This window comes from Rhinoraja longicauda, chromosome 9 (genome assembly GCF_053455715.1).
Source record: "Rhinoraja longicauda isolate Sanriku21f chromosome 9, sRhiLon1.1, whole genome shotgun sequence".
Classification (NCBI taxonomy): Eukaryota; Metazoa; Chordata; class Chondrichthyes; order Rajiformes; family Arhynchobatidae; genus Rhinoraja; species Rhinoraja longicauda.
This window is the reverse complement of record NC_135961.1, coordinates 64832165-64849989: the sequence shown is the minus strand read 5'-3', so window position 1 is coordinate 64849989 and position 17825 is coordinate 64832165. Positions and strand designations below refer to the sequence as shown.

General features: G+C 48.8%; 1 protein-coding gene across 1 annotated transcript; it reads right to left on the bottom strand.

Annotated features, from left to right (window-relative positions):
• Positions 1–1043: 1043 nt before the first annotated feature.
• Positions 1044–15553, bottom strand: LOC144597079 (uncharacterized). The gene is made up of 4 exons (XM_078405994.1): positions 15517–15553; positions 14614–14732; positions 5741–5927; positions 1044–1090 (listed from the first exon to the last, which is right to left on the bottom strand). The coding sequence occupies exons 1-4, from the start codon at positions 15530–15532 to the stop codon at positions 1044–1046; spliced, it is 369 nt and encodes a 122-aa protein (XP_078262120.1). The 5' UTR covers positions 15533–15553.
• Positions 15554–17825: the final 2272 nt, after the last annotated feature.

The following is a 17825-nucleotide window of genomic DNA, read 5'->3' as shown; positions in this document are numbered from 1 at the left end:
TACATTGAGCACATTGTAACTTTGTTGGCGCCCTTTATGTGGTGACTCTTTGCATACCTTGTGTATGGTACGCAATAGAAAGAATTTCACTGTGGCACATCACATGTGATAAAGCATTCATTCATTCATTGGCCCCATAGCAGAAGCATCCAGGTCGCGGGGCTGGAAACTGGAAGGGTCCTGAGCTAATTCTGCTACCACCATCATCTATTGTACAAGTGATGGCTCCCACTGACTGTCGCCGGAAGCTCGCGCCCTTTTCAGGACGGACGATGACAGCGACGTAACATTTGAACGATGGACGCGAAGGAAGGAGATCCATTCATTCGTTATTCCAAGGGGCCATATTCTCATACCACCTTTGCAGGAAGAGCAACATATCCAGCGATTTGGAATCTACCTGAGGACGCTGGAACTCGTGAAGACTGTTCCAGGCGGCTCGCGGCTGCCTTCGGTGAAAGGTACAAGTCCTTTCTTTCAACATCCGATAGTCCAATTTCAAGAGCTCAAGGAGATTTTTGCCTGTGGAGCTAAATCTTAAAATAAAGATACAAGCAACATCATTAGTCAGCACATTGAGTGGAGGCAGTAAAATCAGGAGAGGGGATCTTATCGAAACGTATAAGATTATTAAGGGGTTGGACACGTTAGAGGCAGGAAACATGTTCCCAATGTTGGGGGAGTCCAGAACCAGGGGCCACAGTTTAAGAATAAGGGGTAGGCCATTTAGAACGGAGACGAGGAAAAACTTTTTCAGTCAGAGAGTTGTGAATCTGTGGAATTCTCTGCCTCAGAAGGCAGAGGAGGCCAATTCTCTGAATGCATTCAAGAGAGAGCTAGATAGAGCTCTTAAGGATAGCGGAGTCAGGGGGTATGGGGAGAAGGCAGGAACGGGGTCCTGATTGAGAATGATCAGCCATGATCACATTGAATGGCGGTGCTGGCTCGAAGGACCGAATGGCCTCCTCCTGCACCTATTGTCTATTGTCTATTGTGTTGGTTCACAAAGTTACAGGTTGTGCAGATGTACATCTGTGCTGCCATCAATGGTCCAGGGTATTTCCTGGATTTTTGGTTTGAGTGGCCAGATCTGTTTTGAGTCAACAACATTAAGTGAAATTGGAGACACAAGGAACTGCAGATGCCGGAACCTTGCGTAGAACACAAAGTGCTGGAGTAACTCAGTGGGTCAGGCGGTATCTCCGGAGGACATTTTATATGTTTCTTTGAGATCCCCTCTCATCCTTCTAAATTCCAATGAATACAAGCCCAGTCGACCCATTCTTTCATCATACGTCAGTCCCGCCAACCCGGAAATTAACCTGGTGAACCTACGCTGCACTCCCTCAATAGCAACCATGTCCTTCCTCAAATTAGGAGACCAAAATTGCACTCTATCTAGGCCTGGCCCACTGAGGTACTCCAACACTTTGTGTTCAAGCGATATTGGATTCCCATACCAAACAATAGTCGTGCTCTTGGTGTTTAAGGTGGGATTTTATCTCCATGAGACCTGCAAGGTAGATGCATCCACTAATGCTAGCAAGGCCAGATGCATCTTCCACAGGAAGAATGGGGAAGGGAAAGTCAAATAGGGTTACAGGTATGTCTCATGGATGACTTTAGACTTGAGACTTGAGAGATACAGTGTGGAAACAGACCCTTTGGATCACCAAGTCTGCGCCAACCAGCAATTACCCTGTACACTAGCACTACCCAAGGGACAATTTACAATTCTACCATAGCGGTTAACCTACAAACCTGTACATCTTACCCAATATTAGTCACGGTGGCGCAGCGGTAGAGTTGCTGCCTTACAGCGAATGCAGCGCCGGAGACTCAGGTTCGATCCTGACTACGGGCGCCGTCTGTACGGAGTTTGTACGTTCTCCCCGTGACCTGCGTGGGTTTTCTCCGAGATCTACGGTTTCCTCCCACACTCCAAAGACGTACAGGTATGTAGGTTAATTGGCTGGGCAAATGTTTAAAAAATTGTCCCTAGGGTGTAGGATAGTGTTAATGTGCGGGGATCGCTGGGCGGCGCGGACCCGGTGGGCCGAAGGGCCTGTTTCCGCGCTGTATCTCTAAATCAAAATTAATCTAAATCTAGTCCGCTTCGCAAGTAAGGAGCAAGTCAGAATAGTGGGAACTTTTGGCTGGTTAGTCTGAATTTGGTGGTTCGTAAGGTTTTAGAGTCCATTATAAAGGATGAGGTTAAGGAGTACTTAGAAGTTTACGATAAATTAGGCCGATGTCAGCATGGCTTTGTGAAGGGGAGGTCTCGCCTTGACAAATTTGCTGGAATTCTTTGAAGAAGTAAATAGCAGGACAGACAAAGGAGAGTCAGTAGATGTTGTCTACCTTGATTTTCAGAAAGCCTTTGATAAGGTGCCACACGTGAGGCTGCTAAGGAAGATGAGAGGCCACAGTATCAAAGGGCAGATACTGGCGTGGACAGCAGGCTGGCTGACGGCAGAAGGCAAAGAGTGGCCATAAGGGGGGCTTTTTCTGGTTGGCTGCCAGTGACTAGCAGAGTTCCGCAGGGCTCGGTGCTGGGGCCGCTACTCTTCACGTCGTATCTGAATGATTTGGACGAGGTTGATGGAGGGTTTGTGGCCAAGTTTGCAGATGATACGAAAATAGGTGGAGGGGCAGGTAGTGCAGAGAAAGCAGAAGGACTTGGACAGGTTGGGAGAGTGGGCAGACAAGTGGCAGATGGAATATAGTGTAGCAAAGTATGGAGTCGTGCATTTTGGTAGTAGGAATAAAGGCGTGGACTATTTTCTGAATGGGGAGAGAATTCAGAGCCCCTCTTCAGAGCCAGCACATCCTTCCTCAGATAAGGGGCCCAAAACTGCTCACAATACTCCAAATGCGGCCTGACCAGTGCCTTAGATTCTCTCTCTCTCTCTCTCTCTCTCTCTCTCTCTCTCTCTCTCTCTCTCTCTCTCTCTCTCTCTCTCTCTCTCTCTCTCTCTCTCTCTCTCTCTCTCTCTATCCCAGGCAACGTTTCCCAGCCTTTCCTTGTTTTTAATTCCTCTGCGTGCATCTGACTTGTAATGCTTCATTGACGTGACAGAGAGAAGCTGACGGCACGGTGTGGCAGAAGGGAAACGCTTCACGCTTGTCACGGTACCGTGATACCAATTTGCCTTTCCATCGCTCGCTTCTGGCTTCATTTGACCTGACTGCTAGGTTTGGTCTCGCATCGCACAGAATCGTGACTAAGGATAACCGCAGGCTCGCCGTGCCCACGTGAAGATCCTTCCCATTTAAACAGTGAGATCGCTTAATGGGAGACCGACTTTTCACTCAAAGTTTCACCCACTCATTTGAATTTGTCAGGCCCATGTGCTTCCTTCAGGCAAACTGAGCCGTCTGGTATTAATTCATCAGGTTACCCCATTTGTGTGGATCACATCATTTACTGTATGTTCCAGTTAAATTAACTAAATCTATTCAATCCTGAGCACTTGTTTTTTTCCAGCTCATCCGTGAGTAATAGATTTAATAATCATTCTGCAGCGTTAATGAATAATCCTGTCACTCATCGCACGTTAGAAACATAGAAACATAGAAAATAGGTGCAGGAGGAGGCCATTTGGCCCTTCGAGCAAGCAACGCCATTCATTGTGATCATGGCTGAACATCCACAATCAGTAACCCGTGCCTGCCTTCTCCCCATATCCCCTGATTCCGCTAGCCCCTAGAGCTCTATCCAACTCTCTTTTAAATTCATCCAGTGAATTGGCCTCCACTGCCCTCTGTGGCAGAGAATTCCACAAATTCACACCTCTCTGGGTTAATGCGATTCACAAATGAACTCATTAATACTGATATTAATTTGACGTTTGCTATCACTTTCCCCCCGTTTAGATGCAAGGAGAAATAATGGCACGCATTTTCTGAACAATAATCTTTTATCCATGGTATTGTCTAGTTCAGTTTAGTTTAGATACGCAGCATGGAATCAGGCCCTTCAGTCCACCGAGTCCATGCCGACCATCGATCACCCATTCACACTAGAAACATAGAAAATAGGTGCAGGAGTAGGCCATTCGGCCCTTCGAGGCAGCGCCGCCACTCAATATGATCAGGGCTGATCATCCAAAATCAGTACCTTGTTCCTGCTTTGTCCCCATATCCCTTGATTCCGTTAGGCCTAAGAGCTATATCTAACTCAAGTTCATAGAAACATAGAAAATAGGTGCAGGAGTAGGCCATTCGGCCCTTCGAGCCTGCACCGCCATTCAATATGATCATGGCTGATCATCCAACTCAGTATCCCGTACCTGCCTACTCTCCATACCCCCTGATCCCTTTAGCCACAAGGGCCACATCTAACTCCCTCTTAAATATAGCCAATGAACTGGCCTCAACTACCTTCTGTGGCAGAGAATTCCACAGATTCACCACTCTCTGTGTGAAAAAAAATGTTCTCATCTCGGTCCTAAAAGACTTCCCCCTTATCCTTAAACTGTGACCCCTTGTTCTGGACTTCCCCAACATTGGGAACAATCTTCCTGCATCTAGCCTGTCCAACCCCTTAAGAATTTTGTAAGTTTCTATAAGATCCAATAAGTTCTATGTTCTAGTTCTAGTTCTATGTTATCCCACTCATTCTATGTTACCCCACTTTACCCAGAGTCGGGGAATCAAGAACCAGAGTATATCGGTTTAAGGTGAGAGGAGAAAGACTTAATAGGAACCTAAGGGGCAACCTTTACACACAGAGGGTGATGAGTATATGGAACGGCCTGCCAGAAAAGGTAGTTGAGGCAGGTACTATAACATTGAAAACACATTTTGACAGGTTAATGAATAGGAGAAGTTTAAAGGGATATGGGCTATACGAAAGGCAGGTAGGACTTGTGTATTCATTGACTAAGTCTGAAGAAGGTTGTGGCCCGAAACGTCACCCATCCTTTTTCTCCAAAGATGCTGCCTGACCCGTTGAGTTACTCCGGCACTTTGTCTATCTTCGGTATAAACCAGCATCTGCAGTTCCTTTCGACGCATTGATCCTTTATATTGGTATGAAGTTTAGTTGAGTTTAGAGATTCGGTGTGCAATTTAGATTAGGGGAATTACCCTTGACTCCATGGCCAATATTCATCCATCAAAGATGGACAGAAAATGTCGGAGTAACTCAGTACGACAGCAGCATCTGAGGAGAAAAAGGAATTTGTGACGTTAGGGCCGAGACACTTCTTCATAAGTTCATAAGTGATTGGATCAGAACTAGGCCATTCGGCCCGTCAAGTCTACCCCGCCATTCAATCATGGCTGATCTATCTCTCCCTCCTAACCCCATTCTCCAGCCTTCTCCCCATAACCCCTGACGCCCGCACTAATCAAGAATCTATCTATCTCTGCCTTAAAAATATCCATCGACTTGGCCTCCACAGCCTTCTGTGGCAAAGGATCACACAGATTCACCACCTACTGACTGAAGAAATTCCTCCTCATCTCCTTCCTAAAGGAACGTCCTTTAATTCTGACGTTATGATGTCTGGTCCTAGACCCTCCCATTAGTGGGAACATCCTATCCACATCCACTCTATGCAGGCCTCATCACAGCTCATGAAACAAGGTCCGAGCTTCACAGTGGAAGACCGGGAGCTTGGTATTGAACTGCCCTCACTTCTCTGCATAGATGCAACAGAATGGGGATTCCCACAGGTGGATGTGGAAGGGCCGAATGGCCTACTCCTGCACCTATTTTCTCTGTGTGACATACCATATGCAGTGATTTCATACCGATGATTATCAAGGACTTGCTGCGCCAGTTTTAAGTGCTGGATGAGCTGTTCTTGTGGCTCACTGTCATTAGGGTCATACGCTGGGTTTGTAAGCAACGTATGCTCAGTGAACAAGCCGACTGCCTCTTGATGTAGAGCGAAGAAACGTTTCTGAAGCTCTGCAATCTGAACAGAAAGAAATCTTTGTCAGCTCACACCACAACGACGGACCTACCGTCGACCAGCGATCCCCGCACACTCACACCATCCTACACCCACTAGGGACAATTTTTACATTTACCCAGCCAATTAACCTACAAACCTGCACGTCTATGGAGTGTGGGAGGAAACCGAAGATCTCGGAGAAAACCCACGCAGGTCACGGGGAGAACGTACAAACTCCGTACAGACGGCGCCCACCCGTAGTCGGGATCGAACCCGGGTCTCAGGCGCTGCCACTCAGTCTGAAGAAGGGTCTCGACCCGAAACGTCACCCAATCCTTCTCTCCCGAGATGCTGCCTGTCCCCGCTGAGTTACTCCAGCATTTTGTGTCTATTTAAACCAGCATCTGGAGTTTTTTTCCCTGTCACTTATGACCTCATGGTATGGGCAAGTTGGGCCGAAGGGCCTGTTCCAGGGATGTGTGTGACTCTACGGCTCTATAACTGACGATGGCACGCTGCTTTCGTGCACTTGCCTCGATTTCTTCAGTCTCCGCTTCCTTCCGGTGTCCACTCTGCAGATCACCTTGCGGTGAAGTTGGAACAACACCAGGCTCAGGTGCTGGGTCAGGAGGGGCAGACCCACGTTCCACCTGTGCCCCTACCTGTCCCATCCGTTAAAAACACAGGGACTGGTAAGCACAGCATGACCACATTTAAATACCCTCATAAACACCCAATCCAAACAATGGCTGGCAATAATTGATCTCCTCTAGGTGTACATTTAAAATTAAACTAGATTAAACGGACCCGTTGGGGCCCAAACCTCTCCTGCATTGGTGCACGCACCCTTTCCTCCCCCCCTCCCCCCCCTCCCCCCCCCTTCTCCTCCCCTCCCTACCTCCCCCCTCCCATCCCACTCCCTTTCCCCCTCTCTACTCCCTCCTCCCCTCCGCCTTCCCCTCCCCCCCCCCTACCTCCCCCCCTCCCTAACTCCCCCTTCCCCCCTCCTTCCCCTCCCCCCCTCCCCCTCTCCTCCTCCCTACCTCCCCCCCCATCTCCCTCCCCTACTCCCTCCCCCTCCCCCTCCCCTCCCCCCCACTCCATCTCCCTCAACCCCCTTATCCTCCCTCCTCCCTACCTCCCCCCCATCTCCCTCCCCTACTCCCTCCCCCCTCCCCCTCCCTTCCCCTCCCCCTCCCCCCCTCTCCTCCTCCCTACCTCCCCCCCATCTCCCTCCCCTACTCCCTCCCCCTCCCCCCTCCCCCTCCCCCCCACTCCATCTCCCTCAACCCCCTTATCCTCCCTCCTTCCTACCTCCCCCCCCTCCCCTCCTTCCCTTCCCCTCCCTATCTCCCCCTGCCATCCCACTCCCTCCCCCTCCTCTCCCCCCCTTCCCCTCCCCCCCACTCCATCCCCCTCAATCCCGTTTATCCTCCCTCCTTATCCTCCCTCCTCCCACCTCCCTCCACCCCCCCCCACCCCCTCCCTAGGAGATAGATTGAAGCTTTAAAATGTGATTGAAGCTTTAAAAATATAACACCAATATCAATTAAACGTCTTCCATTAGCACCAAAGGGACGACGGTGAGTAAGGTGGGCCTAAAAGTGTTGTGCTATGGTGGACCGTTTTGGCTGCAGTTCAGGAACAAACAAACAAACAAACAAACGAGAGTTTTAGTATATAGATAATTATAAGGAATCTGGGTGCCACGATGGTTAGGCCAGCTTGGATTGGGAACAGATCTCCCTAAAACCCCAAGAAATTGCAGAGTTATAGATGTAGCCTAGTCCATCACACTAGCCCAGATTCCCATTAGGAGTCTCCATCTCCATCTGCACCTCACGCTGCCTCAGAAAAGCAGCCAACGTAATCAAAGACTCGTCCCCACCCGGTTATTCCTTCTTCTCCCCGCTCCCGTCCGGCAGAAGGTACAGAAGCATGAAAGCGCGCACCACCAGACTCAGGGACAGCTTCTTCCCCCTCTGTTATCAGGCTTCTGAACGGTCCTTCCATAAGCTAGGGTGCTGACCGATTCACCTCTACCCCATTGCGGACATTGGACATTGTCTCTGGAACTGGTGCGCTACAATGCTGAGAACTATATTCGACACTCTGCATCTCCCCCTTTGCTCTACCTATTGTATCTGAGTTTGACTTGATTAAGTCTTAGAATAAAGGGGAGGCCATTTAAAACTGAGGTGAGAAGGAACTTTTTCACCCAGAGAGTTGTGAATTTGTGGAATTCTCTGCCACAGAGGGCAGTGGAGGCCAAATCACTGGATGGATTTAAGAGAGTGCTAGATAGAGCTCTAAGGGCTAGTGGAATCAAGGGATGTGGGGAGAAGGCAGGCACGGGTTACTGATTGTGGATGATCAGCCATGATCACGATGAATGGCGGTGCTGGCTCGAAGGGCCGAATGGCCTCCTCCTGCACCTATTGTCTATGTTTCTATCTATGTATGTTTATGTTTGATCTGTTTGGATAGCATGCAAAACAAAGCTTTTCACTGTACCTCAGTACATTTGGCAATAATAATAAACCTAAAGCTAAAACTAAATGCTTATACTGAATTAGTGATGAGCCACCTTCTTGAAGCAACATTATGTTTTTTGTGAAGGTACTCCCCTTCTCGGCGGCCTCCCCATGCTGGGTCCTCCTTTGTTCTCGGTGCCCCCCCCCTGGATCCTCCTTTGTTCTTGTTCCCCCCCCCACGCCGGGTCCTCCTTTGTTCTCGTTGCCCCCCCCCCCACGCCGGGTCCTCCTTTGTTCTCGTTGCCCCCCCCCCATGCCGGGTCCTCCTTTGTTCTCGTTGCCCACCCCCCACGCCGGGTCCTCCTTTGTTCTCGGTGTGTCCCCCACCCCGGGTCCTCCTTTGTTCTCGGTGCCCCCCCCACGCCGGGTCCTCCTTTGTTCTCGGTTCCCCCCCCCCCCCCCGCTGGGTCCTCCTTTGTTCTCGGTGGCCCCCCCCACACACCCCGGGTCCTCTTTTGTTCTCGGTGTCCCCCCCCCTCGCTGGGTCCTCCTTTGTTCTCGGTGTCCCCCCCTTGCTGGGTCCTCCTTTGTTCTCGGTGCCCCCCCCCCCCCCCAGGCTGGGTCCCCTCCTTTGTTCTTTGATTAAACCCAGCACTGATCAGAGAACAGTGATCTACTTCAGCATCAGTATGTGAACTGGAACGGAACATGATGCTGCCGGTGGCGAATTTCCAAACTCTGCTTTCTATACAATGTTTAAAGCCTTCAGTAGGTTGCCTTCTCATTCTTCGCCCGGTTAGGGGGGTGGCATCCGATTGTGCATTCCAACTACAAAACCTTCTGGCCTGGATGAGTGCAGTTTCAACGGCACTCAAGAAGTCAACGCAAGGGTCTCGAACCGAAATGCCATCTATTCCTTTTTCTCCAGAGACCCTGGCTGACTCGCTGAGTTACTCCAGCACTTCAAGTGGACACAGCAGCCTGTTTGATAGCCTGGATTTTGACCTCGAGCCAAATGCCAACCTAACTTGGAAATATATCACCGTTCCTTCATCATAGAGTGATACTGCGTGGAAACAGGCTTTTCGGCCCAACTCGGCCATTCTGCCCAACCTGTCCCATCTACACTAGTCCCACCTGCCTGTGTACAACCCATATCCCTCCAAACCTGTCCTTTCCATGTACCTGCCTCAACGAGCTCCTCCGGCAGCTCGTTCCACACACCCACCACCCTGGTGACTGGATAACTGGGTAAAAAGGTCACCCCTCGGGTTCCTATTAAATCTTTCCCACCTCACATTAAACCTAAGTCCTCTGGTTCTCGATTCCCCAACTCCAGGCCAAAAAGCTCTATGCGTCTACCCAATCTATTCCTCTCATGATCTCTATAAGATTACCCCCCTCATCCTCCTGCGCTCCAAGGAATAGAGTCCCAGCCTGCTCAACCTCTCACTTTGTTTTTGTTTTTGCTCAAGATACCAGCATCCGCAATTCCTCATTCACAAAGTCCATAGGTTCTAGGCTATTCGGCCCATCAAGTCTACCCTGCCGTCTACTCTGCTGATCTATATTTCCCTTTCAACCCCATAGAAGAATGAGAGGAGATCTTATCGAAACGTATAAGATTATTAAGGGGTTGGACACATTAGAGGCAGGAAACATGTTCCCAATGTTGGGGGAGTCCAGAACCAGGGGCTACAGTTTAAGAATAAGGGGTAGGCCATTTAGAACTGAGATGAGGAAAAACTTTTTCGGTCAGAGAGTTGTGAATCTGTGGAATTCTCTGCCTCAGGAGGCAGTGGAGGCCAATTCTCTGAATGCATTCAAGAGAGAGCTAGATAGAGCTCTTAAGGATAGCGGAGTCAGGGGGTATGGGGAGAAGGCAGGAACGGGGTACTGATTGAGAATGATCAGCCATGATCACATTGAATGGCGGTGCTGGCTCGAAGGGCCGAATGGCCTCCTCCTGCACCTATTGTCTATTGTCTAACCCTGTTATCCGGCCTTCTCCCCGTAACCCCTGACACGCTGTGTGTTGCCGTTCCCACACCATTGATGGGTCAAAGGCCCAGAGCTCGCCCCATAAAAGCATTGTTGGTGTGGCCACATTTCAAGGACAGCAGTGGTCCAACAAGGCAGCTTGCAGGCACATTCTCTAAGAACAATCTGGGATGGACATTAAACTGCTGACTCAGCCTATGATGTCCACATCATGAGTTTTTAAAAATTGGCTACTACATCAATGAATATCTAGGTGGTTGCACTCTGAGCTTTTTATCTGTGTGGAATCAATTAAATGTTTTTTGTTAGAGACACAGCATGGAAACAGGCCCGTCGTCCCACTGAGTCCGTACCGATCAGCGATCCCCGCACACGAACACTATCCTACACTAGAGACAATTTACAATTTTGTTGGTCATGGGCCTCCTCCAGTTCCATAGTGAGGCCCACCAGAAATTGAAAGAACAGCACCTCATATTTCACCTGGGCAGCTTGCAGCCCAGTGGTATGAACATCAACTTCTCCAACTTTAGATAGTTCCTCTGTCCCCTCCCCCTTCCCAAATCTCCCTCTATCTTCCTGTCTCCACCTATATCCTTCCTTTGTCCCGCCCCCCTGACATCAGTCTGAAGAAGGGTCTCGACCCGAAACGTCACCCATTCCTTCTCTCCCGAGATGCTGCCCGACCTGCTGAGTTACTCCAGCATTTTGTGAAATAAATACCTTCGATTTGTACCAGCATCTGCAGTTATTTTCTTATACAATTTTATTGAAGTCAGTTAATCCACAATCCTCTAAGTCTTTGGAGATGTGGGAGGAAACTGGAGCACCCGGAGAAAACCCACGCAGGTCACGGGGAGAAAGTACAAACTCCATACAGACAGCACCCGTAGTCAGGATCGAACCTGGGTCTCTGGCGCTGTGAGGCAGCAACTCTACCACTGTGCTACTGTGTTGGACCATAATGATTGCAATTTGAAGACCAAGTTACCACTGAATGACTGCTTAACATGTCCATAAGTTAAAGCCCACAGCCAAAGCAAGTTCCCAAAGGGAATCACAATGAGGGCACTCAACATTGGAATGGAGGTGTGTAGGCAGGACCTGCAGTTGCTGGTTTAAACCGAAGATATGCGCTGGAGTAACTCAGACACTCCAAAGACGTACAGGTGTGTAGGTTAATTGATTGGATAAATGTAAAAATTGTCCCTAGTGTGTGTAGGATAGTGTTAATGTGCTGGGATCGCTGGGGCAGCGCGGACTCGGTGGGCCGAAGGGCCTGTTTCCACGCTGTATCTCTAAATCTAAAATCTAAAGTCTCTCTGGAGGGAAGGAATGGAGGTATTTGTTTGGGCTCGTCACCAGTTGAACTAAAGCACAATCAGTCCTCAAAACAGGAGGTGAATCGCTCAACAGTATTTACTCATTCAGTAACCTTGTCCCAGATCAACGCTATAATTTGCTTCCAACACAAACACATTACCTGCATTACCTTATTCCTGTGCTCGTTGAAACCCGTTGAAGCGAGGGTCATCCCATTGTTTTTTTTGTATTTTACTCCTGCTGTTACTATTTTGGACTGTCAAGTTGGTAAACAACGTTCTCTAGAAGCCAACACTTCTCTGGTGCGGATTCAAAGGAAAGGTTGCAGATAGTTGCACCAGTAACCGGGCCTTCCTCATGACCGCCTTTAGAATATTGCGTTCAGTTCTGGGCACCATATCATATCATATCATATATATACAGCCGGAAACAGGCCTTTTCGGCCCTCCAAGTCCGTGCCGCCCAGCGATCCCCGCACATTAACACTATCCTACACCCACTAGGGACAATTTAAAAAAAAACATTTACCCAGCCAATTAACCTACATACCTGTACGTCTTTGGAGTGTGGGAGGAAACCGAAGATCTCGGAGAAAACCCACGCAGGTCACGGGGAGAACGTACAAACTCCTTACAGTGCAGCACCCGTAGTCAGGATCGAACCTGAGTCTCCGGCGCTGCATTCGCTGTAAAGCAGCAACTCTACCGCTGCGCTACCGTGTATATAGAAAGATATTGTCAAGCTTGAAAGGGTTCAGAAAAGATTTACGAGGATGTTGCCAGGACTAGAGGGTGTGAGCTATAAGGAGAGGTTGAGTAGGCTGGGTCTCTATTCCATGGAGCGCAGGAAGATGAGGGGAGATCTTATAGAGGTATCCAAAATCATGAGAGGAATAGATCGGGTAGATGCACAGAAGGTATTTATTCACAAAATGCTGGAGTAACTCAGCAGGTCAGGCAGCATCTCAGGAGAGAAGGAATGGGCGACGTTTCGGGTCGAGACCCTTCTTCAGACTCTTGCCCAGAGTAGGGGAATCAAGGACCAGAGGACATAGGTTCAAGGTGAAGGGGAAAAAGATTTAATATGAATCTGAGGGGTAACTTTTTCACACAGAGGGTGGTGGGTGCATGGAACGAGCTGCCAGAGGAGGTAGTTGAGGCTGGGACTATCCCAACGTTTAAGAAGCAGCTGGACATATACATGGACAGGACAGATTTGGAGGGTTATGGACCAAGCGCAGGCAAGTGGGACTAGTGTAGCTGGGACATTGTTGGCACCTGTGGGCGAGTTGGGCTGAAGGGCCTGTTTCCACACTGTATCACTCCATGACTCCATCTGTGATTTTAATCTGAGGATCTTCTCGGGTCAAGTGAGGAAAGACATCAACTTAAAGATTGACACAAAGTGTTGGAGTGACTCAGTGGGTCAGGCAGGGCAGTACAGTGCACAGTAGGTAGAGTTGCTGCCTTACAGCGCCGGAGACCCGGGTTCCATCCTGACCACGGGTGCTGTCAGTATGGAGTTTCTACGTCCCCCACACTGGGTTTTCTCCAGCTGCTCCGGGTTTCCTCCTACACTCCAAACACGTGCCGGTTTGTAGATTGGTAAATTGTCCCTCGTGTGTAGAATGTGAAAGTGGGATTACATAGAAGTAGTGTGATCGGGTGACCGCTGGTCGGCGTGTACTCGGTGGGCCGAAGGAACTGCAGGTGGTGCAATCTTGAGCAAAATGACAAAGCTTGGAAGAATTTAGCAGGTCAGGCAGCATCTGTGGAGGGAAGGCTAGGCGATGTTTGGGGTTGGGACCTTCTTCAGTCTAATTGTAATTGTTCCTGTCTTGCAAAAGTGCTTTGAAAATGTCTGGGACAATTTGTGTTAAAGTTGGATTTCTGTAAAGCAGGCTTTTCGACTTTAGAGATAAGGGGGGTACATTTTAGTTTAATCAGTTCAGTTCAGTTTAGTGTATTGTCTCGTGTACCGAGGTGCAGTGAAAACCCTTTGTTGCGTGCTAACCAGTCAGCGGAAAGACAACGCACGATTACAATCGAGCCGTCCACAGCGTACAGATACATGATAAGGGAATAGAGATTTAAGAGTGTGGAGCGTTTGTAATATGAGTGTGTGGATCTGCTTCTGTGGCCAGCACGCAAATAGCCGCCTGTGTTGGGCGCCATCTTGCTTCTGGTTTAGTTTAGTTTAGGCATACAGCGTGGAAACAGGCCCTTCGGCCAGCCTGGTCCGCGCCGCCGACCTTCGATCACCCGTTCACACTAGTTCTATGTCATCCCACTTTCTCATCCACTCCCTGCACACCATGGACAATTTACAGAGGGCCAATTAACTTGGGATGTGGGGGGAGACCGGAGCACCCGGAGGAAACTCATGCGGTCAAAGGGAGAACGTGCAAGCTCCGCACGGACAGCACGCGAGGTCAGGATCGAACCCGGGGTTCTCTGGCGCTGTGAGAGGCAGCGACTCTACCAGCTGTGAGATTGTGCTGCAGTTATCCTCCCTCACCCCATCTCCCAGCTCCAGGTCTCCACAGTATTTAACAAAGGGGAACATGAGGAGAAAATAGTGCCATTGTCCTGCATTAACTTCACTGAGATATTTTGCCCAATTGGTTCTTTCTTTTCTTTCACAGTCACAGTTTGTAGGTTAATTGGCTTCTGTAAATTCTCCCCAGTGTGTGGGATAGAACAAGTGTCCGGACTCGGTGGGCCGAAGGGCCTGATTCCATGTTGTATCTCTAAACTAAGCCAGACTAAAATTTACCCAGCTTACTCAGTTACAGTTACAGTGGACACCACCCTCCCCCGCTCCCCCCCCCCCCCCCCCCCTCGCTCTCCCCCCTCCCCCCTCCCTGTTATAACGTGGGTTATCTGCTGGAGTTCTTGCATTGAACATACCTTTTTATCCAGCCCATTGAAATCGTTGCCGTTTTTTTTGCACAGCTGCAGTTTAAACTCTTTTCTTCCCAGAAGTTTCAGTTCCCCCATTTGTTCGTCCACTTGGAGTTCCTTGAGCACTGAAAGAAAACACATGTCCCAAGATTAGTCATGTAGTGGCGTGGAGAGAGAGAGAGTGTGAGAGAGTATGTGTGTGAGAGGAAGGGAGAGAGAGAGAGTGGGGGGGGAAAGAGAGAGTGTGAGAGAGAGTGTATGTGTGTGAGAGAGAGAGGGAGAGTGTGAGAGAGTATGTGTGTGAGAGGAAGGGAGAGAGAGAGAGTGGGGGGGAAAGAGAGAGTGTGAGAGAGAGTGTATGTGTGTGAGAGACAGATAGGGGGGAAGAGAGAGAGAGTGTGAGAGAGTGTAAGTGTGTGTGTGTGAGAGAAAGAGAGAGCGAGAGAGAGAGAGAGAGAGAGAGAGAGAGAGGAGGGAAAAGAGAGGGTGCGAATAGAGTGAATGTGTGTGTGAGTGAGAGAGAGAGAGAGAAGAGAGAGAGAGAGAGAGAGAGAGGGAAAAGAGAGAGTTCAAAAAGAGTGAATGTGTGTGTGTGAGAGAGAGAGAGAGAGAGAGAGAGAGAGAGAGAGAGGGGAAGAGAGAGAGAGTAGAGTGAATGTCTGAGAGAGAGAGAGCGAAGAGAGTGAGAGAGAGAGTGTGTGAGAGAGAAAGCGAGAGGGAAAGAGGGAGAGGGAAAAAGGGCCCGAAGGGCTCGAAGGGCCGAACGGCCTCCTCCTGCACCTATTTTCTATGTTTTTTTTCAATGGAAAAAGAGAGAGAGAGAGAGAGAGAAACAGAGAGACAGAGAGACAGAGAGTGGAAGAGCATGGACATCACTGTCACAATGAGGGAGATGTTTCCAAAAATTACCTTCCAAAGACACCATTTCAGAAATATAAACTGAGGAACAATATTGTCAAGTTGAAAGAAGAAGGTTTCCAGTATTCATTAAGAGCCCTGCATGTATCTAACTTGTCAAATCCAGCGTTGAGTAAACATTGAAAAATGGTCATGAACCGAGCCAAATATTTGTATAAACGATTCTGAGATTTGTTGGGACATGTTGGTCAGCGTGGGCAAGTTGAGGCTGAAGGGCCTGTTTTCACGCTGTAAGAGTATGACTCTAGATTGCCAAGACAACAGGTTATAGAAACACAGAAACATAGAAAATAGGTGCAGGAGGAGGCCAATCGGCCCTTCGAGCCTGCACCGCCATTCAATATGATCATGGCTGATCATCCACAATCAGTACCCCGTTCCTGCTTTCTCCCCATATCCCTTGATTCCGTTAGCCCGAAGAGCTAAACCTAACTCTCTCTTGAAAACATCCAGTGAATCGGCCTCCACTGCCTTCTGTGGCAGTGAATTCCACAGATTCACAACTCTCTGGCTGAAAAAGGTTTTCCTCATCTCAGTCCTAAATGGCCTCCCCCTTATTCTTAAACTGTGTGGCCCCTGGTTCTGGACTCCCCCGACATTGGGAACATTTTTCTTGCATCTAGCCTGTCCAGTCCCTTAAGGATTTTAGATGTTTCTATGAGATCCCGTAAGGTTCTACAAGATTTAATTTTTAAGCAATTACATGCAGTGAATGGTGCCACAATGTTGTACAGCAAGCAGTGTTGTTCAAGAATAACTGACACGGAATCTCACGGGGACAGATATTAAGAGGGATGTTGGAACGTTTGGTTACAGAGGTAGATGTTAATGAATGCTTGGCAGAGGAATAGAGATGGTAAAGGGGGGAAGTGTAGGGGTGAACTACAGACTGAGACATGGGCACCTGTATTAAAACAATCAGCGTTGTTTAATTTAGTTTATTGTCACGTGTACTGAGGTACAGTGAAAAGCTTTTTGTGGCGTGCTAACCAGTCAGTGGAAAGACAAGATGTTATTACAATCGAGCCGTCCACAGTGTACAGATACATATCATATCATATATATACAGCCGGAAACAGGCCTTTTCGGCCCACCAAGTCCGTGCCGCCCAGCGATCCCCGTACATTAACACTATCCTACACCCACTAGGGACAATTTTTACATTTACCCAGCCAATTAACCTACATACCTGTACGTCTTTACATGATAAAGGGAACAACGTTTAGTGCAAGATAAAGTCTAGTGAAGTCTGATTGAATAGACAATAGACAATAGGTGCAGGAGGAGGCCATTCGGCCCTTCGAGCCAGCACCGCCATTCAATGTGATCATGGCTGATCATTCTCAATCAGTACCCAGTTCCTGCCTTCTCCCCATACCCCCTGACTCCGCTGTCCTTAAGAGCTCTATCCAGCATTCTCTTGAATGCATTCAGAGAATTGGCCTCCACCGCCTTCTGAGGCAGAGAATTCCACAGATTCACACATCTCTGACTGAAAAAGTTTTTCCTCATCTCAGTTCTAAATGGCCTACCCCTGATTCTTAAACTGTGGCCCCTTGTTCTGGACTCCTCCAACATTGGGAACATGTTTCCTGCCTCTAACGTGTCCAACCCCTTAATAATCTTATACGTTTCGATAAGATCCCCTCTCATCCTTCTAAATTCCAGTGTATACAAGCCTAGTCGCTCCAGTCTTTCAACATATGACAGTCCCGCCATTCCGGGAATTAACCTAGTAAACATACGCTGCACGCCCTCAGTGTAGGTTTACTAGTCCGAGGGTCTTCAATGAGGTAGATGGTCGTTCAGGACTGCTCTCTAGTTGGTGATAGGACAATTCAGTTGCCTGATAACAGCTGGGATGAAACTGCCCCTGAATCTGGAGGTGTGCGTTTTCACACTTCTGTACCTTTCGCCTGATGGGAGAGGGGAGACGAGGGAGTGGCCGGGGTGTGACTGACCCTTGGTTATGCGGTTGGACTTTGCCGTTGCCGACACTGGGGCCTGTACTCGCTAGAGTTTAGTAGAATGAAGGGGGACCTCATTGAAACCTACAGAATAGTGAAAGGCTTGGATAGAGTGGATGTGGAGAGGATGTTTCCACTGGTGGGAGAGTCTAGGACTAGAGGTCACAGCCTCAGAATTAAAGGACGTTCTTTTAGGAAGGAGATGAGGAGAAATTTCTTTAGTCAGAGGATGGTGAATCTGTGGAATTCTTTGCCACAGAAGGCTGTGGAGGCCAAGTCAGTGGATATTTTTAAGGCAGTGATAGATAGATTCTTGTCTGAAGAAGGGTCTCG

Excerpts from the sequence above, each read along its gene's own strand:
- LOC144597079 (XM_078405994.1), bottom strand. Across the intron at positions 5,928-14,613 it reads TCAATGGGCTGGATAAAAAG|ATTGCAGAGCTTCAGAAACG; the intron begins GTATGTTCAATG and ends CTTTCTGTTCAG. Across the intron at positions 1,091-5,740 it reads GTATGAAATCACTGCATATG|ATCTGGCCACTCAAACCAAA; the intron begins GTATGTCACACA and ends GACTCAAAACAG.